The sequence below is a fragment of the Pyrgilauda ruficollis genome, unplaced genomic scaffold, assembly GCF_017590135.1.
Source record: "Pyrgilauda ruficollis isolate IOZ18807 unplaced genomic scaffold, ASM1759013v1 scaffold24, whole genome shotgun sequence".
Lineage (NCBI taxonomy): Eukaryota > Metazoa > Chordata > Aves > Passeriformes > Passeridae > Pyrgilauda > Pyrgilauda ruficollis.
The window spans coordinates 1,955,844-1,974,461 of NW_024523648.1; the positions used below are offsets into that span (position 1 = coordinate 1,955,844).

General features: G+C 39.9%; 1 protein-coding gene across 3 annotated transcripts in view; it reads left to right on the forward strand.

Annotated features, from left to right (window-relative positions):
- Positions 1-7,808, forward strand: part of PKIB (cAMP-dependent protein kinase inhibitor beta) — a 50,915-nt gene extending 43,107 nt beyond the window's left edge. For all 3 annotated transcript variants that reach the window (XM_041469940.1, XM_041469941.1, XM_041469942.1), the window contains exons 2-3: positions 2,696-2,870; positions 6,945-7,808. In XM_041469940.1, the coding sequence (XP_041325874.1) occupies positions 2,723-2,870; positions 6,945-7,030 (234 nt within the window). In that variant the 5' untranslated portion in view covers positions 2,696-2,722 and the 3' untranslated portion in view covers positions 7,031-7,808. The remainder of the gene's footprint in view (positions 1-2,695; positions 2,871-6,944) is intronic.
- The last annotated feature ends 10,810 nt before the right edge of the window (positions 7,809-18,618 follow it).

An 18,618-nucleotide genomic window follows, 5' to 3' on the forward strand; every position in this document is an offset into this window, starting at 1 on the left:
TAAGCCTCTTGGGGTAGTCCCTCATCTTTCAAATGTACTTAGAGAACATGCTGTGCTAGTGCAATGTAGATAGAAAAAACAAAGGTAAAAACCCTTAATGTTAAATGTTATGTATATAAAGGATGTATTTTTAGATAGCTAAATTTGAATTATGGCCACCAGACGGATAGATGATGATCAGCTGATTTTCTGTCTGACAGATGTTCTAGATTTGTCTAGATTTGCATACTTTTTTAATCAAGTGCATAAATCAAAATTCACTTACATGGAGGCACGTCAGACTGTGTCCTTCATCATCTTCCTGGGTTGTCTAATATTATGCAGTGAAGGGACATTGCATCAGAGGAGAAGGAGATGTGCTGGAGAGGAAAGGGAGGGCTTTGAAACAAGTACAGAAGTGCAAACTGCACTGCAATCTGTAGTGCAGAAGAGAGTAGCTTCATATAGCAGGAGTTGTAGACCAGATTTTCTCCATTTAAAAAGTAACAATTTAGGGGCTAAAACACCCATGCAAGAAAAGTGGGGAGGGGAAAAGTCCCAAGGCAGGTTTGAGAAAGTGATTTTGATGTTAATGTCATTCTGTAGGTCTTACTGAACAGCAGTCTACTCACAACAGTACTTTTGGATCCACCATATTAATGGCTGAAATGAAATGGGCAGGAAATGCAAGCATGCTGGTATTTTGGCATTGACAGCAATTTTAACAATTTTACTAAGCAAAAGAAGACCCCAAACATTTTATGTTCTGAAGGTTAATTTACAGTCTCTTTACTTGCTGTGGTGAGCATATAAGGAAAAGGATTTAGGACACCTAGAGTTTAATACATATGAACACCCCCAAAAGCCATGAGACTGTGTATATAATCATGGATTCATTCTCCTTCTTTTCATATTTTGTGCCAAGTGCTGATCTCACACTCTGATAGTATTATGCTAAATCTAACTGAGAATGTAGAGGCATGTTTGACCATTGGACTGGATAATTTTAAAGGTCTCTTCCAACATTGATAACTCCATGATTTTTACTTGTTTTCTGAAAAATGGCTCTTGAATGCCTATGTATAGTTTCTACATTTTGCCACTGATAGAAGTTTCATTTGGATTTGACCTGTTTTCCTGCAGAACAGGAATCTTCTGCTAAATTTCCGGGTGAGACCTTTCACTTACTGCCCTTGATTAAAACAAGCAATTTATTTGCATGTTCAGGTCACCTTTCAGACTTAGTGGTCCTACTTGTGCCTTTGTTTCTTGTTAAGAAGGATTCATTTCTTCTGTTACAAGGTACTTAGAGATACAAAGAAGATTAAGAAAATTTCTTCTTGGTTTTGGATTGACACACCTGAAAGACACTTTGATGGAGAAGAGAAAATATTTGTGGTAGAAATGGCAGGTTAGCATCAGTAATCAAAGTTCTGCCTCTCCTTCCTGCACATCAAAACAAGTAATATTTGATATCTATTTGTATAATTTTTTTCTATCCATGAAATGAAAGCAATAATATTTTCCAAGCTTAGCAGTATTTTAAAAGGGGGACTGTGATGCTCTGCTTCTTATATGAACAACACTAACATGATTGACACTTTCCATAGCCAGTTCTTAGTCTAAATACAGCCAGTTGTCAACCAAAAGCTGACAGCCTTCAGTCAGATTGGTCTCCAGTACCATCTGTATCCCTTCCCACACAAAATGTTGACCATATTTACACAGAGACAACATTCCTGCTCACATTGCAAACAGAACTTCATTCATATAGAGCAAGTAACTATTGTTTTTAATTGAGTAATGGATACCTAATTATTCTAAATTGGTCTGTTAATTATCACATTATTGGGTAAATTATTGTATTGCCTTTTGTGACTGCTAAGGGCAGTTTTCACACTCTGTGTGCCACTTGCAGCCAAGTATCCTTCTGCTCTATGTGTTCACACTTCATCTGTTGACTGTGATCATGCAAACATCTCTGAGCCTGACTGAAAGCCCATTGTACTCCGAAGTTTTCCCATTCAGTTCAATGGGCTTTGAGACAGGGATCACAGGAGCAGAATACGCTTGGTTCCGTTATTTCTAGGATTCAGTTATTTATTAGATAAAAGTCACATGCTCAAGTGAGGGTTTAACCTTTAAGCAGCAGAGGAAAACAAATGGTTTGATATGTGAAGGATAAAGAAATTCCACAAAGAGTTTCAATTTGTGCTTTGAGAGGTCATTTTATATAGTTTGCTTCTTTGTGAAATGAGTTTGTTCTAACAAGATTCTAAATAAGAATCTGAACAAGATTCATAATAAGGAAAACATGCTTTACTTCACACAGACTGTATGACAACAGAGTTTTAGTTTCTTCCAAGTGGTTGTATGGCAAAACCGCTTAAAAAGAGGGAATAGGTCGTAAAAGGACGTACAGATGGCTGGCAGAAAGGGCTGTTGCTTTCTGTGAACCCTATTCACAGGTTTCTTGTCGGTGCAGAGTTGTTCATTGTACTAGTCTGATGTGCAAATGGCACGGTAAGGACATGCATAGACAGTCTTCTATCTTCTTCAGGGGAAGAAATAGAGCTTAAACACTCAGTATTGAAATGTATGGTTTTTAATAACAAAAGAACCATTGGGCAAAGCCTCTGGCTATTGTACCATTGAGCAGGTGATTAGCATCCATCAGGCTACAGCTGTTTTCTTCTTCTGTTTGTTCCATATGCAGATGTTGCTATGAGGAAAGGAGTCAGCAATGACTGATGTAGAGCCTGTGGTCACAGATTTTGTCTCATCAGGACGGTCAGGCCGCCGAAACGCCTTACCAGATATCCTGGGCTCTCCTGCTGGTGCTGGGACTTCAGAATTGCCACACAAACTGGCGGAGCTCTCTGTTTCAGAAGGTAATGGATGGGCATTCAGAAAAGGATATTTATATGCAATCATCCTTCGCTTTTATTTTTTAAGACTTCCACCACTGTGCAGTTTTGATACCTGTTGCTGACTCTCCATGTGTGGAGTCACGAGGCTTGACTCCATTTCAGAAGGCTGATTTATTATGTTAAATACTATATTAAAATGCTACATTAAGACTATACTAAAGAACAGAGAGATCAGAAGGCTCAACAAGAATAGAACAGAATAGAATAACAAAATCCTGTGACTGCTCACAGCCTTGGCACAGGTGGCCATGATTGGTCATCAATAGAAAACAATCCACATGGACCAATCACAGATGCACCTGTTGCATTCCACAGCAGCAGATAGTAATTGTTTACATTTCTCTCCTGAAGCTCCTCAGCTTCTCAGGAGAGGAAAAATCCCAGCAAAGGATTTTTCATAATATCATGGCTACAGATACCAATCCTACTATTCCCTTCATCATTTAGAATTAAATTCAACCTTCCAAAGCAGTTATCACTTGTGCCTCCTGATGAGACAAGTTAATATTAACCCATATCCATCCACCGATCCAGTATTAGCAGCTTAGGGGAACAGTTCAGTGCTGGGAACTGAATTCCAGTTCCCTTGAGGGCGAGAAAACACAGTTGTATGCCCAGGCAACTTGGAAAACACATCACTCCAGCTATAAATTCCAGTGTACTACTGCACTGAGATAACTTTGCATAAGACAGCAGAGTTGTGGTGTTAATACAATGACAGCTCTTGGAAGTCAGGCATATACATTAAAACACTACTCCTGCTTTGTAGGCTTTTAACTTTGCTATCTGAGACCAGTGCCCTATCTAGCCATGGCCTTTAATTTGATAAGGTGCTCTGTTGATATAGCACAGGTCTAATCAACACCACCTTTGTGAGTTCTTTTTACTTTCAGAGTGACTTCAGAGGAATTTTCAGATTCAGAAAAATCTGATTTCTAATGCCTAAGAAATAAAAAATATAGACTGGCCATGAGCATAGTCTGTCCCTACTTTTTTTAATCTGAATCAGAATTTTTTTCATAAAACCTTTTCTTCTCATGCCCATCACTGTTGCTGTTGTGGTGCCACCACAACAGATGGTCCCACATCCAGGAGCAGTGATGGTGTGAGTGCAGAAAAGGGGAAGGCAAGCCTGTGCTAAGGTGTGAAAGGTCCATGAATCTGAACTGAAGTAGACGATTAAAGGGATTCCTAGTCTCCAGGGTTGCATATCCTCCTTTTACATTGCCCAGAGAAATTAAGGGATTCTAGGTGAACAGCCTCCTAAAGCACCGTAAAGGCCAGGGGGAAGGATTTATTTGATCTCAAATTGTTGTTATTTTGGTGATTCAATTTATAGCCATGTGTTTGGGGTTCTGTTATCTAAACCCCACACGGGCCCATCAAAGGACAGCTGAGCAGGTAGAAAGAACATTTCCTGGAGGTGAGAGAAGGGCAGAATGACCAAATCCTAACTTGAACCAAGAGAAGTGAGGAAAATAAGAATCGGAATGGGTTCTGGAAGAAGGTATTATTTTGTCTTGAGGAGACATTTTTCCTTATGAATATGAAAATTATGTCCCTACAAAACAAACAGGAAAGAGTGCAAGTCTTTTTATAAGAAAACTTACAGCATGGCATAAGATAAATATCTAGCCCTCCAGATGACACAACAGTCCTCCTCTCCTGGTCTCCATCCAATTCATTAAGAAGAAGAAGAAATTAAACACATCCATGTTAGTTTTAGCAAAATGTACTGATGCTTTCTTAGAAATATAGGACCAGCACTGCCAGGATTTGAAGAACAATTAAGAACATGGAATTATCCTTGGCTTTTGTCATTGACATATAGCTGTGCCAGAGCATGTTGGAAGGCAGCACATTCTGTTATCAGCAGTTTACAGTAGTGATAATAGGAAGTGAATGCAGGATGCAGTTAGGTCCACTCTGACAGCTTGGGTGCTTTCTGGGAATGAGAATTCCTCAAGTATCAGATGGGAATTTCAGCTTCATTGTTTTGTAAGTTAAAGTTTTGATGAGACAGCAAGCAAACAAAGGAGGATTCGTCAAAATGGAGAGACAGTTATGAAGTTCAAATGCGGTGGCAGGGAAACAGTTTGTTTGTGAAACATTTGGGACTCTTAATAGGCATTTCCTTTGCCTATTTCTGACTTCAACAATAAGTCATTAAAAAAGGAAAGTCATTGCAGCTCAGAACAAAGAAATTAGATAAATGAGAGAAGTGGAGAAGATGGACTATGTGGCTATATAAAGTATGCCCTATTTTGTTGCTACTCTCAAATTCAGTTTCAGTGAAGATTATGGGATATGGTGAGGAGGACTCTCTCCATCTTGTTTCAAATTTAGTTAATGTTCATTGGATCATACATTTCCTCTTTCTGAAATGCTGTCAGCTACTGTCATAATGAAAAGTCAGGAACAGGATGTGCTAATACTTGCTGGTTTAGAAAAGAGATTTTGCTCTATTTTTTTTTCTGAATACACAAGGATCGTACCTGTATGATACAAATGTCCATGTACTCTGCAAGCCGCACAGAGTTGATGTTCTTGCGAGATGAACAGAAGATATTCTGGCACCAGCTATTTATCTTGGAGCCTAACTCTGAAATGCAGACCATCTGTATCATGTCTGATCATCCTCTGGTGGTGTCTAAGTTTTGGAGTGCTGAGACTTGCCACAGGTGGTCTGGAACCATGTTGAATAGTTGATTGCTGTCACTGGTGATCCAAAGGTTGAAGAGGAGGCTGCAAGAAGTTTGAGAGCAAGAAGCTACACTGGTCTTCCACATCTGGTAACCTGTGGTAGGGCACCATTCTGCCGATAACACTCAGCAGCTTAACTAGCACCTATTGCACTCCTAAGTGCCACCGAGTATGAGAGCAGATTTCCTCTAACAAACTGTTTTCCTCTACCCTGTCTGAAAGACTCCACTGATATTAGATGTCCAGCTTGCACAGAAACAGCCAATAGAGGAGATTGCTCTGTCTCCCTTTCCACAACAGTGGTGTGCTGCATAAGGCTGGAGGGTGTCAAGTAACTCGGTTCTTTATTGCTATAGAACTCCAAAGCCTCTGAATCTCTGAGCAGACTTAAAACATCAAGCAGTTTCTGCCAAGGGCTTTAGCTGATGAATTGTGTACAGCATTATATATTTGCTGTGATATGTAGAGACCACGATATATAACTTTTTTGGGTGTTTTTGATATTTTATAGCAAGTCAGAAAATGTACCCCTTAGATTATGACTGTAGAGGAGATGGAGGAGTATGAAGTGGAGGACTGTACAGCCAGATGTACTGAGCACACCTCTCCTTGTCCCCAAAAGCTATGGGCTGCCATAGATTTGGGTATGCTATTACCACTGGTGCTACCATGTGGGGCTTGAAGGAAATGTGAAAATTATTATTATGGTTTGCAAGGAAGTCAAGGCCTGAGGAGTTTCTGCTTCTCAGTGAGTAAACTTGGTCAAAAGAAGCAGCATGGAACAGTACCTATAATGACCAGAGACATTGGTCATTTATTCATACCAGTCATGTAAGCATTCTAATTCCACTCTAATCTGAGGAAAAGTGAACTTCCAACTCAAAGTAACAAAAAATTCCCCATCTTGTGAAGACAGGCTAAATTCACATAAGTATTTCTAGTCAAAGAAGGTCAGACAGAAGACTGGCATGTCCATAAACCGTAATGTTATCTACCTGAAACCACACAGCGCTCAAAGGAATGCAACATTTTAACTTGAAAAAAATACTAACAGCAATACAAAGTTATTTCCAATCTTTTTTTTACAGCCAAATGCACATTGATCAGCCTGTGCAAGAAGTGGGCAAATCAACACCAACAGGCAGCAGCTTTTAGAAGATGCATCTCAAAGTTCTTTATCCCTTGAGTTAATCTCTCTTTCTAAAGCACCCATGACTGTAGCAGTAAAGAGCCAGTTCAAACAGAGATAATCAGTGAACCCAAATACTTGGTTGCATTAAAAAAGCTGTGAGAATGTGTGTGGTATAAATGGTTAATTCTGTCTCTGTTTAGATGCAGGAGCAGAGGGTGGAGAAGTGTCATCATCCAAAGCCTTGCTGGAAAGTCAAGAGGCAGAAGGAAAACGCAATGATTCCTAACACCTAAGGACTTCCGGGTTAATGAATCCCATCAACAGACTTCCCAGTTTCCCTATGTCACCCCTTCTGAAGTGTGGTAGCAACTTTAGCAGCACAGATATGACTTTGCAACACACTTGTACCTAGATGATTATGTGGATAGCATACAGTTCTTTCCACTGTCATCCTTCTAAAGCAATGTTCTACATATCCAAACAGGAAGAAAACTAAAGAATGTATCTCTTGTTTTCAGTTTTTCTCTCGTTTTGCTTATAGTATTCATCCTGACTAATCTTTGACAGTTCCAATTAATATACCTACCAGGAACTAAGCATTGTTTCAAAATAAAAATCCTGTTTCTTAATTTTCCAAACCAGCTTCTTTCTCTCTGGCACAGAGGTTTGTTTACTCCCCACAACATGATATTAAGTATATATTAGATTACAGACATTATCTGTAATTTATCTCCTGAGATTTTTGTTCTCATTAGACATATGTAGATGGGTGTGAGAAAAAAAAATATTTACATAAAATAAAATTTTCTCCTACTCCTGTTGCTAGAAGGTTTTATAAACCACTTAAACATCAGTGTTTGTTTTCAGACTCTCATTGCCTCCATTTGATTATGGCAGATCATCTCAGTTCTCCCACTCTTAGCAGTCTCACCACTTTGGCCGTTCATTTTCATGCTGAATATTGTAGCTGTTCATGTGTATCTAAAGTAAAGTAGGTATGTTTGTATATGATGAAAATTGTTTAAGCTCACTGTGGAAATTAAATATCTATAATCTTTTCTGTCTTCAGTTGATTTCTTAATGTTTCTCATGTAGGACAATATTTAAAGTCCAATAATACATATTTCTTTTATTTCATCTGGGTTTTGCTTTGTTGTTTGCTGACAGTGAAGATGTTTCAATCATTGTGATTTTTACAAAGATTTTAGTCTAAGTTTTTTCTCTACTGAAAGGACTTGTTTTGTTTTGGAGATCATGCTCCTGAAAATACTTGGCATTCATTCCCTTGTTGTAGGAGACTTAAGATTCAGGTACAGACATGAACCTTCATGATTCCTTGGACAGCTGCCACTTATGTACATCATGAAAACAGTGGAAGCATCTCTGATTGGGTACATCCCACACGTGACTGGTATTCCATCTATGAAATACTTGTGTAATCTAAACCTGGCAGAAAGCTTGTAAGAGCTCAAGAGAGCTTGTAAGGCACAACTTTCATTCCTACTGTGCATTTACTCATACCCTGGGTTTTGGGGACCATTCAATAAAGGATCCAGTTTAATTCGACTGAACCGACAATTAGTTCCCTCCTCTTAAACCTGTTTTCATTTAACAAGTGCAACATACCTTTTTTTTTTTTCCAATTTGGAAAGGTAAAATAACCTATTCCACTGGATCAAAACAGGTGGCTTAAGAAAGTCTGAGAGAGTGAACTAGCTGACACTACAGGACCACAGCTGAAAACCACAGTGGAGAGGGACTAGGAGGTAACTGTATCTGTGGTACACACTTTTGTTCTGGGTTGTAGTCCCACTCTCCTATACCAGCCTCCTTTGTAGCATCACAGTACATAAAAATGGTAAATTAGAAGAAGCTGTGGTGATCCCATCAAAATCAAGTATATGAGTATTACTGAAACGTAAATCCTTACATGCTTTGCTCTTTGGGTCACGGCCTATATAAAATTCTGCACTTCTTTCACAGTTGCAGCACTGGATATATTTAGTTTCTTCTCTGATACAATACAGACACTGAAATTTGGGTTACAGGAATAGATACTTTAGGTATTTTGTTAATCTAAGCTAGTTTGAAATTTTTTGCTATAAAAACACCAATTATGAACCAGCTGAATTTAGCAAATTATTCATGTGCTAAATTCTATGTAAAAAAAAACCCAATCTATAACTATATACATAAAAGGCATTAGCTGTTCACAAATGTATAATTTACAGCTAGTTAAGAATGCTCAACACCCTGGGGAATTTATTGTAAGCGCTCAGGTGTTTACTTTGTGCTTGAGCTATATGAACCTGTCTTTGAAAATATGTTGCATATAAAGAAGAACTTTAACAGCAAATTTGAAAAAAATGCAGTAGTAAAAACTAAAATTTAAAATGCAATTTAATGAAAAGCAGGATGAACATTTTAAAAATATCTGTAATATGTTATATGTGTATTCTCTAACAGCAAATTAACCAAGTTACAAATACAGAAATGCTTCTTTGCCATGTGCATGTACGGTTTGTGTCTAAACAAATACTAGCCTAGACTGCATGAGAGATCTCCTTTCTAGTTAGTTGTAGCAGTAAGAATATTAAGTTATGCCTGGATTTTACCAAATTTCTCCAGTTATAAGCCACATGCATATTTCTGACCAGTATAAACTGATTCACAAACTGACTGATGTGGGAGACATTGTACCGTACAGACTTTGGTCTTTGGAGCAGAGTTTATTAGTTATGCATGATTCTTGACTCATGCAGAAGGGAACTCACCCCATTAGGCTGTCTGGGGAGCTTTGTGCCATGCTGTCCAGTACTCTGGGGCTTGGGCAGAGTCACTATCTTAAGCACAGCTCAAATTGGGGAAGCTTTGGTTCATCTTCTTGTTAGTGTGCTGAAGACAGATAAAAGTCCTACTAAACTTTGGCTGAGTCTGTAAAGAGCAAATGAAGTGCTTCTGAACATGTTTGTCACTGAGCCAGTTTATCCAGCTTCAACCATTATGTGGGCTGTACCACCCTCCCTTAGTTCAACTAATGGGTAATTGAGAACAGTGCATTCTCTTGGTTCACATGGCCACAGTGTTATGGCCTTGAATCAACTGGGTATTTTAAAACATGCTTAACTTTAAATGCAGACGGGTTTCACAGCAGTCAATAGAACTACTTAGGTGCCTAAAATTAGGTACATACTTAATTACCTTGATAAATGACAGCAGCAAACTTCTATTAAGGCTAATCTGGTATTACAATGCATTAATCCCCATTTCCATTCCAGCAAGTTTGGTACAGTTAATAGCATCTTTTTCATCATCTTACAGCACTATCCTGGCTTTCATAAAGCAAAGAATTTCATTTTAGTACCAAGCAAAAAAGGTAACTTTGTTGTCTCCATATTTTAGAACATAATTGAGCAATTATCCATTCTTATCCACTCAGCATGCTAAAAAAAAACCCAAACAAACAAACAAACAAACAAAACAAAACAAAACAAAAAAAAACAACTAAAAAGAAAAGGGGGGAAGTACCCTTGTAATTTTATTGTGCATATATAAAACAATTTTGGTATTTTGAATATATAGAAAAATTGCCTTGATGTTTTACAGATGTCATTAACAAATTATAACTGCACTTGGTTACTTAAAAATTACAAGAGAGCAGTGGCTATAAGAGGCTTAAACTACACTTTACCACTACTACCATTTTACCTGCCACCATTAGTAGGCTAAATATCCTTTATGTATCACGTAAAGATGAATACTTCAAGATTTAGCAAATTAATATTAGTTCATATTCCTCTCTTCTGTCTGCTAGTGCTCTGTGTGTGATAAAGTCCATGAAACAGAATTGAACAAAGATTTCTCCATGGATTTCTCCATGGGCGTTCAGTGAGCATAAGCCACAGACGGTGGTGAGTGTGGGTTCCCCCCGGGTCCAGACAGCACAGACCAGTGGGGCTGAGCCCACCGGGATCCAGGGCACTTGCTCAGAAGTAGAAATAGCAAAGGCTTAAACTGTCCTGCCATCTAGTGGGATCCTGAGCCTGCCAGGTAGGCTGTGAAAGGCAGTGGAGGGAGACACGTTTGAGACCTCAAACCCAGCTGCAAACTGGGCTGGTGAGAGGCAGAATGTCTTTAGCTCATCCAACACGTTCACTTCAGGAGTTTTGCTATGGGCCCAGAACCTTGGTGCCTCTCTATACAGAAATCCAATTGTGTGATTGCAAGCAGGAGGTATCTTGTGTTTCAACCCATAAACTCTTATTGTAAAACAGGTGTCTGCGTCTGGCGTGCAGCCTACCTTGCTTTAGGTGCCCACTCTGCCATTTGGGCTTGCAAATCCCACCACAGATGACTCTTTTGACCTTTTTTAGGGATAATTGTGTTTCATCTTCTCAACCTGAAGCGGTTCTACTTTCGCAAGTAATTAGCAATGACTACTGAGAGCTTTTCCTTCACTGTCTTGGTTTATTTCCCTCTTCAGCTCAGTGGGAACCATCCCGATGAATGTAAGGAACAGAAAGCCTGAAGGCCACCTTCAGGCCTCAAACTTCATCTTCGCATGTGCCACATCCCAATGCCAGATTTCTGGATTTTAGTGCAAGACTTACATTTGATGAATAGGGTTGTGGGGTTTTTTGGTGTTTGTTTGTTTGTTTGGGCGGGGATTGACTGTGTGCTGCGGGCTTTTCTGTATTAAACATATTTATAATAGTTGCTTGCCAATGTAAAAGCCTGATGTGAGGATTTGGACAATCCCTACCAGTGCATTATTTCTGGGGCTCTGCTGTGCAAGGATTGAGGCTGTAAATCCAGTGCTTATAATACAATGCATGGAAAAGCTAATCTGTGAGAGACGGGCTTGACCCAGCTGCGTAGGGCTTTCTGTTATTTCCAGACTCCTCGGGCAGGCTTGTCAATGATACACAAACAAAAGAAGGAGCATGTGAACTTCTGCTAATGCCCAGCAGTATTCCAAAACCAGTTTTCCAGTAACGAGCGCAGTTTCCTAAGGGTGCAGCAGCATTCCCGAGGGACGGGCTCCGCAGCCGTCAGGCGGCACCTCCCGCGCCGTGGGCACAAGATGGCGCCCGAGCCCGCGCCAGTCACACAGCCGGGCCCTCGCCTCCCTTACAGCGTCGCCTCTGTCCGTCCCCGGCTCCCCGGACACGGCGCAGTTCGGGTCTCCTTCCGGACCTGATTCTCCTGATCGCTCCCGTGAGGAGCTGCTGTGGCAGCGCCGCGGGACGGAGGACGGGACTGCCCCGGTATTGGCGGCAGAGGGCGCCCGTGCCCTGGAGCGGCCTTCGCTCCGGCGGCTGCCCGTCCGCACACGGGCTCTGGGCGCCGCTATTCCCGCGGCTTCCCGAGCAGGGGGAAGGGGACTCAACAATCCAATCCTGTCCCCTTCCTTCCCTCTTGATTTGTCCTCTTACTCCGTTCAAAGCTTATATCCATCTACTCCTTTCCTGTCTTCAGTGCTCAGCCCTTGTTTCACTCACACCCTCAAAGCAACATCCACCGTTAATGCTTTCGACACTCAATACAAGAAACAAATCTCTTTAATCACCCCTGTATTCACTAAAATAAGATGGTAGAAAGACAACTGATTGCTGTTCCTCTCACAAAGTATTGGGTAAATTTTACTTTTATCAGACAGACTCATGAGACATCCTTGAACCAGGCCGAGAACAGCCCTTGTCTCTTAACACAGAGACGGGGAAAGCTTCTGTGGAAAACAACAAGTCATTGAGCAAGTAAAGGTGCTGTTGCAATCTAAAAAAAGTGCTGAAATAAGTTTCTTACGGGCATCTTCTTTCAGACAGCCTTTGAACTTTGCATCTTTTTTTTTTTTTTTTTTTTTTTTTTTTTTTTTTTTTTTTTTTTTTTTTTTTAGCATTGACTGTTGTGACTCGAAACTTCTAGGTAGATTTACAAAGAATGAAATGAAATGCTGGAATGTAAGAAGGAGTATATCTAAGGGAAGGAAGACAAAAGGCAATGAGGTGGAGTTAAAGGCATGACAATTGCACCATGTTTCCTCTCCATAGCCCTTCTTTTTTCAGAACATCTGAGCCAGTCATGGTGTCACAAAGTCAGCCTGGTCCTGCACCCTCCACTGGCTCTGGACTCTGGATGTTTTGAGCTCTGGGTGCAAGGCTGATCAGTCACTCAAGAAAGTTTCAAAGGTCTGGAGGAAGATGCTATTAGAAGCCTTGTTTAAATATTACAAGATTAGTTAATGATTTTGACCATAGAGGGTCTGGTTTATGTTTACTGTTGCCACACTGAGGGGGAAAGCTTTCATACCATGAATGCAGGGAATTAAAGGAATAGTGGCAGTATCTATATCACCCCACTGGCACTTAGTGCAGTACAGTCCATGAAGTGAGTCCCATGATTATCCAGGCAGGGACTACAAGCCTGTTTTCTTTTCTGTGCATATCTGTACTTTTTCCCATAACAGACTCTGGATTTGGCAAAGTACGAACCCACACTTAGCAAGTGGGATGTGTTTTTAAGTTTCCTGGTATAGACTTGTCTATTGTGACCAACTCATGTGATTTCTTGCATAATCCAGGATATAGAACTTCTCTGAATTACTTCCTGCATCATGTCCAATAGCTGTGGTTGTTACAGTTTACAATTTACAGGGTTGAAAAGTCTTGTAAGGCAGTTTGAAAGCTGGCCAAAGGCTTAAGTCTCCCCACAGCTAATATGCACTTCATTTTTAATATAAATTTCTGTAGGTTTAACTTTGCTCCAGTGACTGGAGTTTTGTGTACCAGACTGAAGAGACCGTTGTTTCTCTGGGGTTGTCTCCAAACATCCAGTATGACTAAAATTTTCCCCAAGCTTGTCTTGGTACTAGTCCTTAAAGCTAGTTATGAGCTATCGTAACCCTGCAATCTTCAAGTTGCTCTAAAATTTTGTGTTCCAGGAAGTTTATCTATTTAGACTCGTGAAAATCAGAAATGCTTGGTCACAAACCAATATGTAAAGCGGGGATATGGTTGCACTCTTGAATTAATCAATTTAGGTATGTAATTCCAGCTAGCTTACCAGCATGAGGTTTCATTTCAAATGCCTGATCTGTGTCAGGCATTTGTTCATCCATGACAGGCCCATAAATTGATAACCTAATTAAATTATTTATCAAGACTGTGGAATTCATATATTTCTCTGGATGCACTAACACTGCTCTTTAGAACTTCTGAGGAAACAGCTTACTCTGACTGAGAGATTCTGATTTACAGGACACAAACCTAGAGAAGTGTAGCTCCAGCTGCATCTGGGAGATCATATCTGGCTCCAAAAAGCTGTGACTGTGCCCTGTCAGTCCCTAGCTCAGTGGAAGAGAGGAGGATCTTAGGAATATCCAAATGCAGATAGTTAATGAGCTTTAATGAGTTTTAACTTTGCAACTGTTTTACAAATTCAGTGGTTGTTCTCTTAAATTCTTGAATTCTTGAAACTCATTCAAATAAACCTGATTTTACTTCTTGCCTAAATCTCAGCTGGTACTGAGGGTGATTTCAGTATGTTGTAGAAAATTGAATGCTTCGGATGGACAAACTGAATGAAGGTACATGAAGCCATTCCAAAAATTTCTTAAATTCAGCCCTGCAAATTGCACAGTTGTTTCTTGTTTTGCTGAAAGGATTTACCTTGGAATTGATTAGCTTGAGATTTGTTATACTGAACTCCAAATAGTCATGCTTATTTATGTATTTGGCAGCCTCCATAGCATGTTCTAGGACTTCAGAAAGAGAACATGATATTTATGATGTGTGATAACTTAAACTTGTATTTTAACACTGTAAAATTTATATTGATGATTATAAAAATCATCCCCTCCTTTGCTATAATACAGAGTCCTTGGACCTTAATACAGAGGGTCTTTCTGCTCCACTAATATTTTCACTAGTCTGCCCTGAACACCAAATCTACACAACTCTCAGAATCAGGTACAACAGGTCAAATGTAAGTCATCTAATCTCTTTAAACCTGTGTGCTATTTTTCCATTCCTTCTAATAAGAATGATTTTAATTTAGTATGTTCATAGTATTCGTATGCCTTCTAAATTTCTCTGAGTTATTATTACCCCTGAAATAGTCAGGTTGATTATTTATGCAACTTTATTTCTTGCTTCCTTACATATACCCATGCTGAAATTGTAAGTCTGGAAAGCTGATTTCTTGTATTGATTTTTTACAGTAACTAGACAGCTATTGTAAGTGACATGCAGTATAAGGCATTTCTGTTACCGTTTAAAGGCTTTTAAATAGTTTTTCTGTTCTTAATGTAAAAGAAAGCAAAGACGAATATTAAAATAACAAAGGTCTAGAGGCACAAAATTAAAGTAACTACATCTTCAATAAATTGAACTGGGAGCCAGGAGAGTGGCTGGCTTTAATGCAGGCTAATTCTTTGAGGAGAATGTCTGACTTGAGTAATCTAAATGTAAGTCACACAGTAATATTAAATGAGATAACAACCTCCCAAATGCCTTTCAGAAGCAGAGAACACCCTGGAGAGGTTTCATAGCATTTGCTTACTTTAAATCATTGTCAACCAGCTGTCCTCCCAGCTTAAACCAATCCAAATATATGTCTAATAGTTAATAATGAGGTATTAGTGGGTATTTACTTACCAGGACTCTCCTAAACTCATGTCACACCAATTTCTAACAGAAGAGAGAGTCTACAAGAATGAAATGCATGATCACAGACCATTTAGTTTTCGCCAATTAGCAACCAACACCAGAATTAGATCTTAACATTACTTGTGTCTAACATTAGCTTGTCCTGGCATTATTTTGCTTCAGCTTTACAGTGGCAGGAAACCTGCTAAACATGTTCCAAAGTTTTGCCCAAGATATGTCATGCTCTTAGAAAGGATATTGTGGTAACATGTCTTTCCTGCTCCTGCCTACACCTTGCCTTACCTTGCACCTCACCTATCATCTGGTCCAAAGCTCCAGCAAAGCCCTTCCCATGGCATTTACACAGCAAAAAAACTGGATTCATACAGATGCTTTGTACCTGGGGCAATTCTGTGACCATTTGCTTGTGCAGCTGCATAATTGGGTGTCTTCTCCATGAGGCATTTATCTCCTTTTGAACCTGGGGTTTCCAATGACCTGTATGTTGATGGAGTAAATAAACCTAGGTATTTTCTGTGACTCACCAACAGCACTGAGATGGTTTCTTTTTATTAGGGGGATCAGCAAATCTCTTAGACAGCTAGAGGCCATATATGATAATTTTAGTTAAGAACATTCTACTGCCCAGTTTGACATTAGGTTTTTCTGCAGCACCAAAAACAAAATCACACTCAGCCCTGAAGAGTCACACTCATCCTGTCTGACACAATAGCTACTAAACTCTGTTCATTTTTTTATTACACTGAGATCAAAGCTGCACAGAGATTCACAGCAGGACTTCAAACAAGCTTAAAATTTGCTGGGAATACCTTAGCATGTTGTCCATAGAGGAAACCTCTTTCAGCTGCACATTATTTTCAGCTTCCTTAATTCAAAAGTAACTCCCTATATGTTTCATAATACTAAGAGTTTAAAGAAATGCCTAAGTGAGCTAGGACCCTGAATCCTGTCGGTTTTCAATGGAATTCAATTCCTAAAAGACTTCTGAATACCTACATCTGCTTTTGTACCAGGGGAGTTATGCCCTGGTATCACTGTTGCCCTTTATTGCACAAGATGCTCTGCAGTTCCTGGACCTTCATTGCCAGAAATGTTTGAATAATGCAATCATCACTGCATTATCTGAAGGTCTTATAACTTAGTATCCCCTTAATATAGTATTCCTGGCTATTGTACTACAAAGATGGTGAAAAGACAGAGATTAACTGAATTGGTGTAGCAAGAGAGCCCTGCCTGTATTATATCCAGAGAGGGACAGAGAAGAAGGACATAAACCTGACTTCAAATATTAGCTGCACCAATTTCCCTACTTTTCTACAGCCAGACGCTAAGCCTTTAGTGACTGGCTGTTGTGGCTAAATCCTGACATAGATTGTGAGGAATCCACATATGACAGAACCTCATGGTTAGACTTTTGTACTGCAGCAGCCTGGTGACCATCCTGTGGTGCTCCTTTCCTCCCCACACCCTTCACACCATTTTTTTTTTTCCTGATGGAGTCATTTTTTTTTGTTTCGAGTACAGAATGAAGGCTGAATGAGGCTGACAGCCTCATTCTCTGAATGTCTGAGAGCATGTGAAGCAGGGATATAACAGGGGGAAAAGCAGCCAAAAGCAGGTTGTCTGTCCTGTATTTGAAGGCTGAAGGTTGGAGCAGTCTCACCAGATGGCCTTTGGAAGCAAGGATTACTCATTACACAGGGATATCTTGCTGCAGAATTTTCATCTTTTAAGCAGACCTTGTACAGGGAATGCAGATGTGCCTACTTACACTGCTCAGGTGGTCTAAAGGGTTTAGTAAGGAGTAATAAGTCCCTGGCTGTTCAGAATCTCCAGAGATACTATTTGTCACAGGAGTACGCAGTCTGTTAAAACCATCCAAGTGCTGACAGCACAAAAGAAACTCCAAGCTGATATCTTGTGCAGCAACCCAAAATGCACACCAGGTCTGTGTATTTCACACAGTGATCTCTGTTTCAGCCATAGCAAAGCATTTATGTCACTCGAGATGACTTGTACTAGTTTTTGATGTTAGCATAACTCTTGCATAAGGCTCCACAATAAAACACAGAGCATAAGATGCTATGGAAAACATTTTGAACTGTGGCTTGTCACCCCACAAAGGAGTCAATAATGGAACATTTCCTACTATTGATTTACCCTGGTCCCAAATCATCACTAACGCAGACAAGTGGGATCTCACCATCATAAAACATGATGTGAGGACTCTGGCAACCTATCCACTTACGAAGGAATGTGAACATTTTAACAGATATTGTTTTATATTTGAAGCACGGTGCAAAGTGTTAAAGAATGTATTTTTCTTAAGAAATTCTTATGTGCTTCCTTCTCCTTAAGGATGGGTCATCACACCAAGTACTTGTCTTATTTAAATACATTGAGAAATCCTAGCAGAACAGAGCTGTCCCATCAGTGTAGGTATGACTGCTTAAATTATGAAGGATCCTGAAGAGGCTGCCTCCCAAAGGCCTGGCTGCAGCACTGTCTGGAAGAAGGCGCAAGGCAGAAGTGTCCTTGAGGAGTCCAGCTACCAGGGGTTGCACTGAATCATTTTCAGGAGTTTTATATCACAAAGTCCATGAGGCTGGTTGTATACAAGCCCCAGTGAGCAAGAGAGCACGAGCTCTCCCAGGCTCTGTGCACACATCTGCACCAGAATAATAAACAGGGGCTCCAGCGCTACTGCAAACAAAATCTGTATGAGCAGATAACTTTTTCTTGTCAGCACTGGGAGAGGAGACATTGCCAGTTTATGAGGATATTGCTAAAACAATTTAGAATTTAATATCACAGAGCCATAATTAATAATAATTTGAGTTGGTAGGGATCATCCAGTTCCAAGGCCTCTGCCTTGGTCAGGGACCATTCCTCTAGTCCGGGCTGCTCAATGCCCCATTCAACCTGGCATGCTTAAGTTAAAATCCCACCAAAAATATCATTTGCCCTACCCTGAAAGAATATGCCATACTACAAGAGCCTGAAAGAAATGCACATGATGGTCAAAAACTAGTTTTAAAATATTAGAAAAGTATTCCTAATTGTTTCTGTTTTTTATGGCTGAACTAGGTGGGAAATTGTTGAGGAAATTTTGTTCCTAAATCGCATAAATTCTCTTTCAGTCAGTCCCTGAGTTTTGCTGCAAGAGCTGAAGAGCTCTATTCACTATTCTGGAATCTATCCAAGCCAT